Genomic DNA, 12,262 nt, shown 5'->3' on the forward strand with positions numbered 1-12,262 from the left:
GACAGTATCTAACCCAGGGTGGTGTGGAGTGCAAAAAACGATGGATTTAGGCCCAGATCCTTGGACTGGGGTGAATGTAAGACATTGATCTACATTCTGTCCATCAAATTGTTTTTTGTAATTTTCTCCCTGAGTGTACTGGGGTAGCTCAGACGTGGGTCCCAGAGCCTCCACACCACTGGAGTCAAGCTATCCAGGCTGAAGAAGGCTGATAGCCAGAAACCGGTCCTTGGATGCTTGATTCCGGTCTGGGAAAGATATGGTTGTGTAGTTCGGACTGGACTGTTCCCATGAGGCAACAGGGTCAGAGCTGATTTGCATATAGCCAGTATCTAACTCAGGGTGGTGTGGAGTGCAAAAAACTATGGATTTAGGCCCAGATCCTTGGACTGGGGTGAATGTAAGACATTTATCTACATTCTGTCCATCAAATTGTTTTTTGTAATTTTCTCCCTGAGTGTACTGGGGTAGCTCAGACGTGGGTCCCAGAGCCTCCACACCACTGGAGTCAAGCTATCCAGGCTGAAGAAGGCTGATAGCCAAAACCCGGTCCTTGGATGCTTGATTCCGGTCTGGGAAAGATATGGTTGTGTAGTTCTGACTGGACTGTTCCCATGAGGCAACAGGGTCAGAGCTGATTTGCATATAGACAGTATCTACCCCAGGGTGGTGTGGAGTGCAAAAAACGATGGATTAGGCCCAGATCCTTGGACTGGGGTGAATGTAAGACATTGATCTACATTCTGTCCATCAAATTGTTTTTTGTAATTTTCTCCCTGAGTGTACTGGGGTAGCTCAGACGTGGGTCCCAGAGCCTCCACACCACTGGAGTCAAGCTATCCAGGCTGAAGAAGGCTGATAGCCAGAAACCGGTCCTTGGATGCTTGATTCCGGTCTGGGAAAGATATGGTTGTGTAGTTCGGACTGGACTGTTCCCATGAGGCAACAGGGTCAGAGCTGATTTGCATATAGCCAGTATCTAACCCAGGGTGGTGTGGAGTGCAAAAAACGATGGATTTAGGCCCAGATCCTTGGACTGGGGTGAATGTAAGACATTGATCTACATTCTGTCCATCAAATTGTTTTTTGTAATTTTCTGGCAATGATGATGCAGCATGCACATAATTTAAAGCGTCTGCCTCCAAGGGCATGGTCACATGAAATGGCCTTCTGGATCTTGTAGTGCATGAACCAATTGTCTCGAGTGAGTTTATCATTGAAGCAGTGAATAACTGTGTGATTAAAACCCCTGTGGGCTACATTTTCACCAGCCCACAGGGGTTTTAATCACACAGTTATCATTGATATTCAAATTTTGATATATTTGCAAATCGATTTTTGTAAGATCGATATTATGTCAGAGATCCCTGTATTGATGAAAAAAGAGAGGCATTCCTATATCCCATATTGCTGGGCTATAAACTGTTAAATGTAAATCTTTTCTTACTACGGAGATTGGAATAATTAAGTATTGAATGATTCATCAAGAAATAAAACAGCAAATTTAATGCTAAATGAAATATTTACTTTGTTTTTAAGGCTGTTGAAATTTCTTGGCAGGCTCTGGCCTCCAAAAAGCTCGTTAAAACAACCTTTTGCAGTGGTAGGAGAGATGGAGAGAGGATGTGGGGATGGAAGCAGAGAAGTGGATGGAGGGTTAGATGAGAGAAGCATGAATGGATGTAAAGAAAATAAAGTGACGGGTGAAAGAAAGGAATAAAACATGGATGGATAGAATAGATGGACGAATCAAAAAGGGAAAAAGGAAAAAGACAGAAAGATGGCGAGAAGGAATGGCGAATACAATAAAGACGGAGATAAGAAAGGATGCATGGATGAAAAGACAGAAGGAAGAAAGAATGGATCGATTGATAGATGGATGGATGGGTTAATGAATGGAAAGTATAGAAACATAAAAAAAGGAACTAAATGGAACCAGACAGAAAGAAAGTTAGAGAGAAGGAAAGAAGGACATTTTACAATTTCAGAATTATGTCAGAAGGAGCAACTCTCTGAAGGACTGCCTAAATCACGTGCCTCACTCTCTCACTCAGGAGATACTTGAGACATTGTTCAAAGTGGGGGTATTTTATTTTTATGACCACTGCCCTGCTCTCACCTTTCCCACGAGTTATGCTCTTGTGGATTAGGGGTTTTAGAGTCAGTGAAACTTGTCAGAGAAACTCTTACATATAAAGGTGATGTCACAAAGCCACGCCCTCAATGCAACAATCAGTAGGCACTCATATTAGACATTTTATATTGAGTTAAAATTCATTATGGATGTGCAAGAGTTATCATCAAAATAGTAAGCATCTCAGCAACTAAATGCAACGAGTGAAGTGTAAATACGCTTCAAACATTGTTCATAGCACATCCCTAACCTTTAATAAAAATTCCTAATCGTATTACCTTTAATTGGCTTGCAGCTACATATTTTTGTTTTAAAATATTTCATATAAAGCTTCGCCCCCCCCCCCCCCCCCCGTACTTGCATCCCGTAGGCCTGAAATCAGATCCCCGGTTTTCAGTATCTCTCACCAGCAATCAGCCAGCCTGCTTGCCCATACCAATTTTAGGGTGTTTTATTCCATTTAATGCACTAGAGTTTATTAAGCAAGGGGGAGCCCTCACACGTTTGCCCTCCGGTTGCTTCGTAGGACAAAAGAAAATACTATTTTTAGTTGATTAGGAAGCATACATGCGCTACTGCATTGTATCTATTCAATGCCACCAGCATGGAACTTCCACAAGGTCAACTTGCAAGTAGATCTCTAGGTGCTGTGGGATGCTGGAGAGATTGGTAAAATTCACCTCCAGCTATTGATACATGAGCAGCAAAAATATGCGATAATTTAGCATATACAATTTCTATTACCAAGAATTGGAGCTAAAAATCCCACATTATTGAAAGCTAGAATTTACAGTGGTATAAGGGAAGATACGTCAAATTAGACAAATGTTACATTAAATATAGATTAATCTAAAGGATAGGGACCCTGCTCGCCCATCTGACCACCTGACCACTTTTCCATATATAATTAACCCACGGAGACCTGCAAACTGTAGGTATCCATGTAAAAACAGGACAAAGAAAGAAAACTACTAAGAAGTGGGGGGGGGGGGGAGGCTTTAATGTCGACCTAGTGCACGTTCAGTATTTAGGAAGAAATGTCTGTCTGGTTTTGTAATTTTCTGGCTTCTACTAATGTACATATAACATGTTCAGAGTGCTCCTAACCTTATGTTCTTCTCCTCTCTCAAAATGCCACAGATAATCTATGTGGCACGCAACGCTAAGGATTCAGCTGTGTCCTACTTCCATTTCTACAAGATGGCGAAACGGAATCCAGAGCCTGGCACATGGCCAGAGTACCTGGAAAAGTTTATAGCTGGAGACGGTGAGAAGCTAAGCAGGGGACTGTGTAGAAGGATCTTAGCGCTCGCACATAGAATCCATTGATGTTAGCATCATAGCTAATAACACACGGAAAGCTATTACCCAAGGGAAGAGTTTGATTTCATTCTATAAGGCTACTGGTAGAAGGCACTATGCGACATTGCTGGAGGTATATCGAGCAAAAATTCCAGCATCATGGCATGGAAATAGTTGACATGAAAAGTTGGAGCTTCATGAATATAACGGAAGGCAAAATTCTACGTAGTCTAGCGTCAGTCAATACAGCAAGCTCAACAGCCGCACTTAGACAGGAATTCAGCTTACGTAGTAGCTGGGTTCAAGGCTTATCGGGAATAGTGTGCTGGGTTTATAACCTGGCAAAGGGAGATCCTGGCACTTTAAGGTATCTTATAAAAACTGAGTTAATGGGAAATTTTAATGAATACTCGCTCATTGTAAAGAATTTTAGAATTGCTGCCGATCTTTTGCAATTAGATGAATCAGTTCTATTCACTCTATCGGCATATCAGCTGAAATCTACCCTGAAGTTGGCCTCCTGGGAATTAGGTTTTAGATTGGATAGGGAGGCTTGTATAGCTAAGAAAGGCATTACTCCAGCCATAGACTCTTGTCTAATGAGGAAAGCCCAACTATATGTTGTTTGGAATCTCCCTTACGGAGTCCGGCGTTTACTGTTTTTATTGAGGCAGGATTTACTTCCTTTGAACTCTCTAATGTCCAGATGGTATGGCTCCTCATCGTTATGTGACTTCTGTAATATCAATACTCAGGATATGCATCATGTTATCTTCGTGTGCCCGGCCCTAATGGTGCATAGGCATAAGTGGTTAAAACCTATTTGTCTTCAATTGAGTATTCTTTCAGCTACTACTTTCCTTGATGCTATTCACAACCCTCCAAATGAAATGTTCTGTTTTAAATTGTATATTTTTTTTAATGTTTCTTAGCGATATACTAGAAGGTTTCAAATGTCTACTTTATGTTTAAACCGTCTATTTCTCGTTGTATTGTGCTCTTGATTATATGTCACCGTATTAAATTTGTTAATTCTTTTATGTGGATCTCATATGAGTTCCAAAATCATAAATAAATAAACTTGAAACTATTGATGTTAGCATTTACTGTCACCAGCAGATAGTAAGGAAGCACATTTTGACTAAGTAGTCGTAAACTGAACACTTGATATAGACAAACATCCCTCTCCATGTATGTGAAAGAACTGAACATGTAATGCAAGCCTTCCATGACTGCTTATGTATTACAAATCTTCCCCATCACTTCTGCCATTTACTAATTGTGCTTATGGCTGCCTCTACCCTCACCAGCCCATGTACCACCCATGCTCTACCAGCTGACACCGCCACTGTTGCCCACATGCCAATACACTATAGTAGCCTGACCTATTCAATTCACACACAGCAGTTTATCACACACACTGTGTGTGATAAACTGCCCCCTCCCACTGTGCCACCATCGGAAAAACCTAACACGTATTGCTGTAGTGAGTATTTAATATTAGTCGATGCATCTCTTTGCCTTTTGACCCTACCGTTACTGGTCTCATACAGGGTGCGTGCTGCTGGCTGACCGTTTCCACTGTTGTTTATGTACTGTCCATACGCCATAGTCTGACCTCTTCTGCTGCTGCCAGTGTGCTTCCCACATCCTTTTGGATGACTAATGATGTAATAATTGGATGGCCTCCTCCACCATCACCAACGTGGCAGGTGAATCCAGCATCACCTTCCAGTTTTCCATATCTCTCACTACAGGGCATGGACGGTGAGAATTGAAATCCCCTACACAATTCTGTTAATTGCATTTTAGCATATGGAGGCAGCTGAGCTCACCTGTCCCACATCAACAAGAGAGACTCCTGGAGGTGGTATTTAGGATCAGATGGCAGGTTTTGACAATGTAGTGTGTAGGCTCCAGGGAGACTGAGAAGGCTATTACCGAGTCAATCTTATACCTTATAAAAAATTGTAATGCCCTTGCCTATGTAAGGAACCTATAACCGGAAAAAAACCTTTCTCCTTTGAAAATCTTTGGTGGTTAACGTGAAAATCCAGGGGCGGCCATGCTGCTATTTAGCCGTGGTGCCAATATAAGGCTTTGCATGTGTGTAAGCAAAATATTTGGAGTCACATTTTGGTTCAGGTAGGCTAGCAATCAACAATAGGGTCCCACATTTCCGGTCAAATCTATCCTTTTGAAGTAGCTCTAAAGTCAATAAAAACATTATAGATGTTGGGCTAGTTGTATTCATATTCAAGGACCTGTGGAATCAAAATGTTACTCTTTAAGAGCACTTCGACCTTACGTTATATTTGCATATTTCTTGTCTACTTACATTCCCGTGCTTCTTGCTTCTCCTTTTGCTTAGTCTGATTTGTGTTGCCACTTTACCATAATAGTTCCAGTTTGTCTCTTCCTGCCCCTTATGATCTGTATCCTGAATGTGAGTTACTCCTGGGGCCGCTGTTACATGGGTAGGGGGTGTGTTCAGATTCTTGACAGAGGGCATTGCCTAGACGGTGTATTTACAAACGCCTGAAACTTACGAAAATCTGTGCTGAATTAGATCAGATTCTCCACTATGCCAATTACGTTATAACAATAGTATTAGTAAAAGGAGGACTCAGTCCTGCAAGGCTATTGGAAGTGCTGGCCAGTTGGGTGTTTTGCCAAATTCCCTAAACCCTTGCTTGCCTTTGTTAAATTTTTTTATTGTGTTTCATCTTCACCCCAAATGTAATTATGAGTCGTTGTCACTGTCATGTATTCTTATTGTATGCTTCGTTTGTGCTAGTGATAGCATTGTTAATATTCTAACTGCCACCTTACCTTAAAAACTAGTAGCATATGGCTCCTGGTACGACCATGTGAAAGGCTGGTGGGAGAAGGCCAGCGACCACCCTATACTCTTCCTGTTCTATGAGGATATGAAGGAGGTAAGTGCTGCAGGAGAAAAGCTGTCATCTTGAATCCTACTTAAGACACCAGTGAGATTTTAATGCAGAGGTTTTCTGACTCATTCAAGGAAATAAGAGAGACTATTTCAGTATATTAGAGTATAGTTTAGGTGCCATGAAAGAAACTCATGAACAGTGGAAGTCTAGTCTACTAGAAATTGTGATATTTCCCAACAACAGCCCTAGTGTCACTGAAAAATGGAGAGAGCTTGGCATCTGACAGATCTTGCTCCACTCATATATGGAACTCAATCCCAATTGTCCAGCGGGCCACTCCCATTCTACTTATGATGAATACACAAGCCAGCATGACATTACCATAAATTTCAACCCATAGGAAAAAATAAATGCCCACCAAGTCAACTTTCATCCTCTCTGACGGCAATTCAGAGCTTGGTTCCATACATGCTCCTAATTGAAATCTGCTATTAAGTCTTTCACTCCCCCTCCTAGAATCTTTTACATATTATTATGCCCACTTCCATCCTACTGTCTACTTCTTCTGTGCCATCTTCCCTTACACACCAATTCTCTTCACTTCTAATTAGGTGTGTCTTGACAGCATGGCTGTCTGAAAGATGAATTGAACCCAATGTGCAGAGAATAGGCTTTAGGTCAGCCCCGTCAGTCATCATCTGAAATAGTATACACCTATCACTTAATGGTATTGGCTGTTTAGTGTATCACTGCACCTCCTAGGAGGTGCTTCTAATGTATTCCAAAGGGTCTATTTCACATCTGAAAAGTACACTCAGCCCTGCCAAAAGTCACATATATAATGCATTTAGTCTGAAGATCCATATTACCTCAAATAACGAATCAGCCGATGCAGAACTCTAACAGCAGAATCTTAAATATATATATTTATTCACTTCTCTACATTCGAGACAATATGTCATAGCTCACTGTATGTTGCCAAACATAAGTACCTACTGTGGTTAAGGCTAGTCAGAATCGCACAAAGGACTCAGCCTCTCGCCCCAGCTGGACAACAGAAGGGCACAAAAGGACCTCCCAACTAACGTAGATCATGTCTTGAAATGATTAAATTGACTTAATTGTACTTTTCTTTTAAATGTCTTTGGTGTATGCCCCCCCCCCCCCCCCCACCTGATCGAAAGATGACCTTGTGAGACTGCCACATGGAACATACCTTTGGAAATTGCCTTGTAAATTAGAATTGTTGTAGCTGTTTTCTCTATACCTACAAACACTTCCTCCACTAAAGTCGGGTCTGTCTGCCTCAATCGGATGCATGAAGCGAAAGTGCTATCTGTAGCACCTGATGAAACGTGTTGCATGATTTCCTCTGTAGGACCTGTTATAGGTCCTGGTCCCTGCTGGATGGCACACTCTCTCCTGATGCTGGTGGTGCTCAGGTGCAGATCCCAGTGTTCTGCATCCAATGGCTGGAGCTGAAGATTCAGGGCTGAGAAGATTAAGAGAGGGAAGGCAGGACAGCTGCTGTTCTTATGCATCCATTTCAGGACATCCTCATTCCTCACTTCTCATCCCTACTTCTTATCCCTATTTCTCATCCATCATCCGTATTTCTCAACAACAATTTCTACTTCTCTCCCATCATCCCTACTTCTCATTCATCATCACTACTTCGCATCCATCATCCCTACTTCTCATCCCTACATTGCATCAATTATCCCTACTTGTCTCCCATCATCCCTACCTCTCATCCATTATGCCTATTTGTTATCCATCATCCCTACTGCTTATCCTTCACCCTTCTTCTTACCTCTACTTCTCATCCACCATCCCTGCTTCTCAGCCATCATCCTAACTTCTCATCCCTGCTTCTCATCTCTACATCTCATCCACCAGCTCTACTTCTCATCTATCATCCTTACTTCTCATTCCTACTTGTCATCCACCATCCCTACTTCCCATCCCTGCTTCTTATTCCTAATTTGCATTGACCATTCCTACTTCTCATCCATCATCCCAAATTCCCATCCATAATCCCTGCTTCTCATACATACTTCTCATCCATCAACCCTATTCTCATCCATCATCCCTACTCCACACCCCTGCTTCTTATTCATACTTCTCATTCTCATTCCTACTTCTCATCCATCATCCCTAATTGTAAGACAATAATCACTGCTTCTTATTCCAACTTCTCATCCATCAACCCTACTTCTCTGCCATAATCCCTACTTCCCACCCATCGTCCTCACTTCTCAGCCTTCATCCTTAGTTCTCAGCCCTACTTCTCTTCTAAGACACATACTTCTCATCCCTACTTCTCATTCATCATCCCTACTTATCCTTAATCATCCCTCAGTCAGGCGGTCAAACCCACTTTATTCGGTTAATAAAAACCATAAAAGTACAAAACAACCCTCATATACTACACCACAAAAAAATATACAAGAGACATATGAAAATTATCTTAGTCACCATATAAACATTTCATCTCCAGCTTCATAGAGTTCATTAAAGATGGACTTCGGCCTTTAGATTTAATCAATAAAACAATCTATTCAAGATGTCTTTGAGATTTTTCTAGAGCACAACGGACAATCAAACATTCAAACCTCATTTAAAGCGGCATTCATTTAAAAACACAGATCAACATGATTATAAAAGAGCTGCAACATGACTTGGCATGATGGTCCTTCTTTTCCTTTCCCTAACATCAGCAACTAAAAAACTGGCAACATAAAAAAAATCTCCCATGTGTTACTCAGCATCTGTAGGTACACTAATGCAGGCAGTACCTGAATAAAACCCTTTCCCTTTAAAATAGGCACTAAAATCTTTCTGCGAATTTCATGAAAGTGGTCACAAAACATGATAAAGTGCATATGGTGTCTTGGGTGGAGAAGTTATCACATGTGCAATGTCCTAAATCTTTCACCTTTCTATAACTCTGCGGTTTCGCCAACATATAGTGCAAAAGATTAAATCTGAATCTGGTTAATAGAAAGCGGTGATATGGCTATGTTACAACTTTCAAATATGTTTCTATCAATGGAGATGTTTTCAGCAAAAGATAGGCTTGTACCATGGGTTTCATTATCTCATTTGCCTCTCTCTCAGTGTACAACATGTTTAAAAAATGCTTTTTAACCCAGGGTAGATCCTCTTCCCTGACATTGTTTGGAGACTCAAAGAGATCGGGCGCCCTAATTTCTTTGTTACGGTCTTTACATACTGTAACCACAGTATGCAATTGATTATATCCAAGTATAGACAATCTGGGGCAATCTCTTGATTCATCCTCAATTCTGAATTAATCCAAATCATTATCCAGCTTACGAGTGGAGCCAGTCTTATCAGGTCAGAAACAAAGCCAGTGACTAATTCTTGGTGAATGACATATGAGGGAGTGGATTGTGGAACTGAGAGTAAGTTCCTGAAAAACGTGTTTTACACTATTTGTAATCCTTCTACTGCCTTGTAGCCACAGATTTCAGACCCATACTTATCAATGGCAATACATTTAGATCTGTAAATATTGAGTATAGCTTCAATGGCTTAGCCCAGAGTCTCTGTGCAAAACCAAGGAGAGATACTATTGATCTTACCATGGCATGCTTTTTTGCTTTCTTTTGCGGTACCCAAGATGCCCTCCCATCAAACAGTACCCATAAGTATGTAAATGAGGTCACCCTTGTTAATACAGTTCCTTCGCAGTGGAATGTTTTAAACTTTTTTGGGATTCTGGCCTGTGACCATAGTATGCGATTTAGAAATATTGGGCCCGATGTAGGTAATTCTAATTTACCACTTCTAAAATACCGAATCATACCGATTCGGTATTTAAGAAGTGGTAAATTAGAAGGGGGGATATGTAGGTATTTCAGATTCGGTAAATACCGAATCGTTAAGATTCGGTATTTACCAATTCTGTAAATACCGAATCGGTAAAGCCCATTGATTCCAATGGGCATTGCAGCCCATAGGAATCAATGGTCATTACCGAAACGGTATTTACCGATTCGGTAAATACCGATTTTTGCAAGGGTGCAGGGGGTGTCACTTTGACACCCTCTTGCACCCAAATTCCGGACTTGTGTGCCATGTGGCACACAGACATGCCCTAAGGGCATGTCTGTGTTTCACATTGCACAGGTGTGCATGCACAGATGTGCATGCACACCTGTATTCGGTATTTTACCACCCAATTAGATTGGGTGGCAAAATACCGATTCTTAAAGCCCTGTGGCACTCTGACATGTGCCAGCTACATCTGCATTTACAGAATCGGTATTTTACAGAGTCTGTATTTACCGATTCGGTAATTTTACCGAATCGGTAAATACAGAATCGGTAAAATACCGATTCTGTAAATGCATGCCCTACATCAGAAAACCTTAATACCGGTCGGAAACGGCCGAATTCGGCCGTTTCCGACCGGTATTAGGGCACCCACATCGGGCCCATTAACACTTAAATCCAGGGATCTCATGAAATCCGCAAAAGAGTCCAGAAGACTCTGGAGCCCCAGTGCTGTGTGTGCTAGTAGAACCGCATCATCTGCATATAAAAGAGGACGGATTGAACAAACTCCCGCTTGAGGGATAGCTTGGCAGGCTGAGCACAGCGAGGTGTCAAGGTTGTTTATGTATAAAGTAAAAAGAAGGGGAGCTAAAATGCAACCCTGTCTTACACCTCTTCCATTACGACATTCTCAGTACAGTTACCCCTCTGGTCAAATCTCACCCTCGCAGAGAGATCCCTATGCAGGTCTGCCAAAAAATGTACTATACAACGGTCAATTACCATGTCAATTAGTAAAACCCATAATCTGAATCTATTGACTCGATCGAAGGCCTAGGACAGGACCATAAAGGCCAGATGTAATGTCACTGGCTTGGCGGCAGTGTATTTCCCAACTAACAACTGCAGGTTTAAGCACTGATTGATTATGCTCCTTCTCTTCCTTAAACCATACTGAAGATTTGACAGTGCGCCACTCTCTTCCAACCATTCTGTTAGTTTGCTGAGAATGACTTTCCCTAAGACCTTCACTGAGGGAACAATCAGGGATATGGGCCTGCAACATCGCAGATCATCTCTCTGGCCCATTTTAAATACCGGTATAATAATAGATTGGGACCATGACTTCGGGAAACCATGCTGACTTATCGTATTAAAAACATTGGTTAAAATTTTTGCCCAGAGTGTCTCATTCATTTTATATAGATTAGCCGGAACACCATCAGGCCTGGGGCCTTATTACTAGACATCTGCACGATTGCCAACCCTACTTCCTCTTTGTTAAAAACCAGACTGTATGTATCCATACTAGGTGAGGGGGTACTTGGGGTTCCCAGGTCTCCCTGGTCATCATATGTTTATAATGAGTGAACCATTGATCCTCAGTTATATTACATTCCAACGGGGAGTTACTAATTCCATAAAAAATGGTTTATTTATAATCTCCCAGAACCTGGCGCTGTTCTTAAGCACATCCACTGAAAGTAAATAATTCCAGGCTTCTTATTTAATTTCGGTTTTGTGGATTTCTAGGACCTGCTTATATGTCTTTCTAAGTGTCGCTATTTGGTGTTTATCTTGAGGTACTTGTTTTAAAGCAAAAAAAAGCTTTTGGTGGGCTTCGGTGCATTTGCAATCGAACCACCTCTTGCCTATTTCCTTGCGGTTTCTTATTGGGTGTATAAGACCTCTTGCCACCTGTTCATAAACCCTTTCAAAGACTAAGAGGGTTTCAACCCCCATCTTGGTACAAAAGTCAAACCCCAATATCCTCATTAATGGTATCCCGTAGATCTTGGAGAAAAAGGCCTGGGACAGCCTTTTCCATTTCATCCTACAACCCTCAGTAGGGGCCTATAGTGGGAGTGCTGCTGGGCGCTGATGTGAGGAGGGATAGGGGCTGGGT

At 41.6% G+C, this 12,262-nt stretch overlaps 1 protein-coding gene across 1 annotated transcript in view; it reads left to right on the top strand.

Annotated features, from left to right (window-relative positions):
- LOC147712128 (sulfotransferase 1 family member D1-like) overlaps positions 1–12,262 on the top strand; it is an 84,197-nt gene that overhangs the window by 49,824 nt on the left and 22,111 nt on the right. The window contains exons 5-6 of the mRNA XM_086920291.1: positions 3,275–3,401; positions 6,281–6,375. Coding sequence (XP_086776417.1) covers positions 3,275–3,401; positions 6,281–6,375 — 222 coding nt within the window. The remainder of the gene's footprint in view (positions 1–3,274; positions 3,402–6,280; positions 6,376–12,262) is intronic.

Source organism: Lissotriton vulgaris, chromosome 5, assembly GCF_964263255.1.
Source record: "Lissotriton vulgaris chromosome 5, aLisVul1.2, whole genome shotgun sequence".
Taxonomy (NCBI): domain Eukaryota; kingdom Metazoa; phylum Chordata; class Amphibia; order Caudata; family Salamandridae; genus Lissotriton; species Lissotriton vulgaris.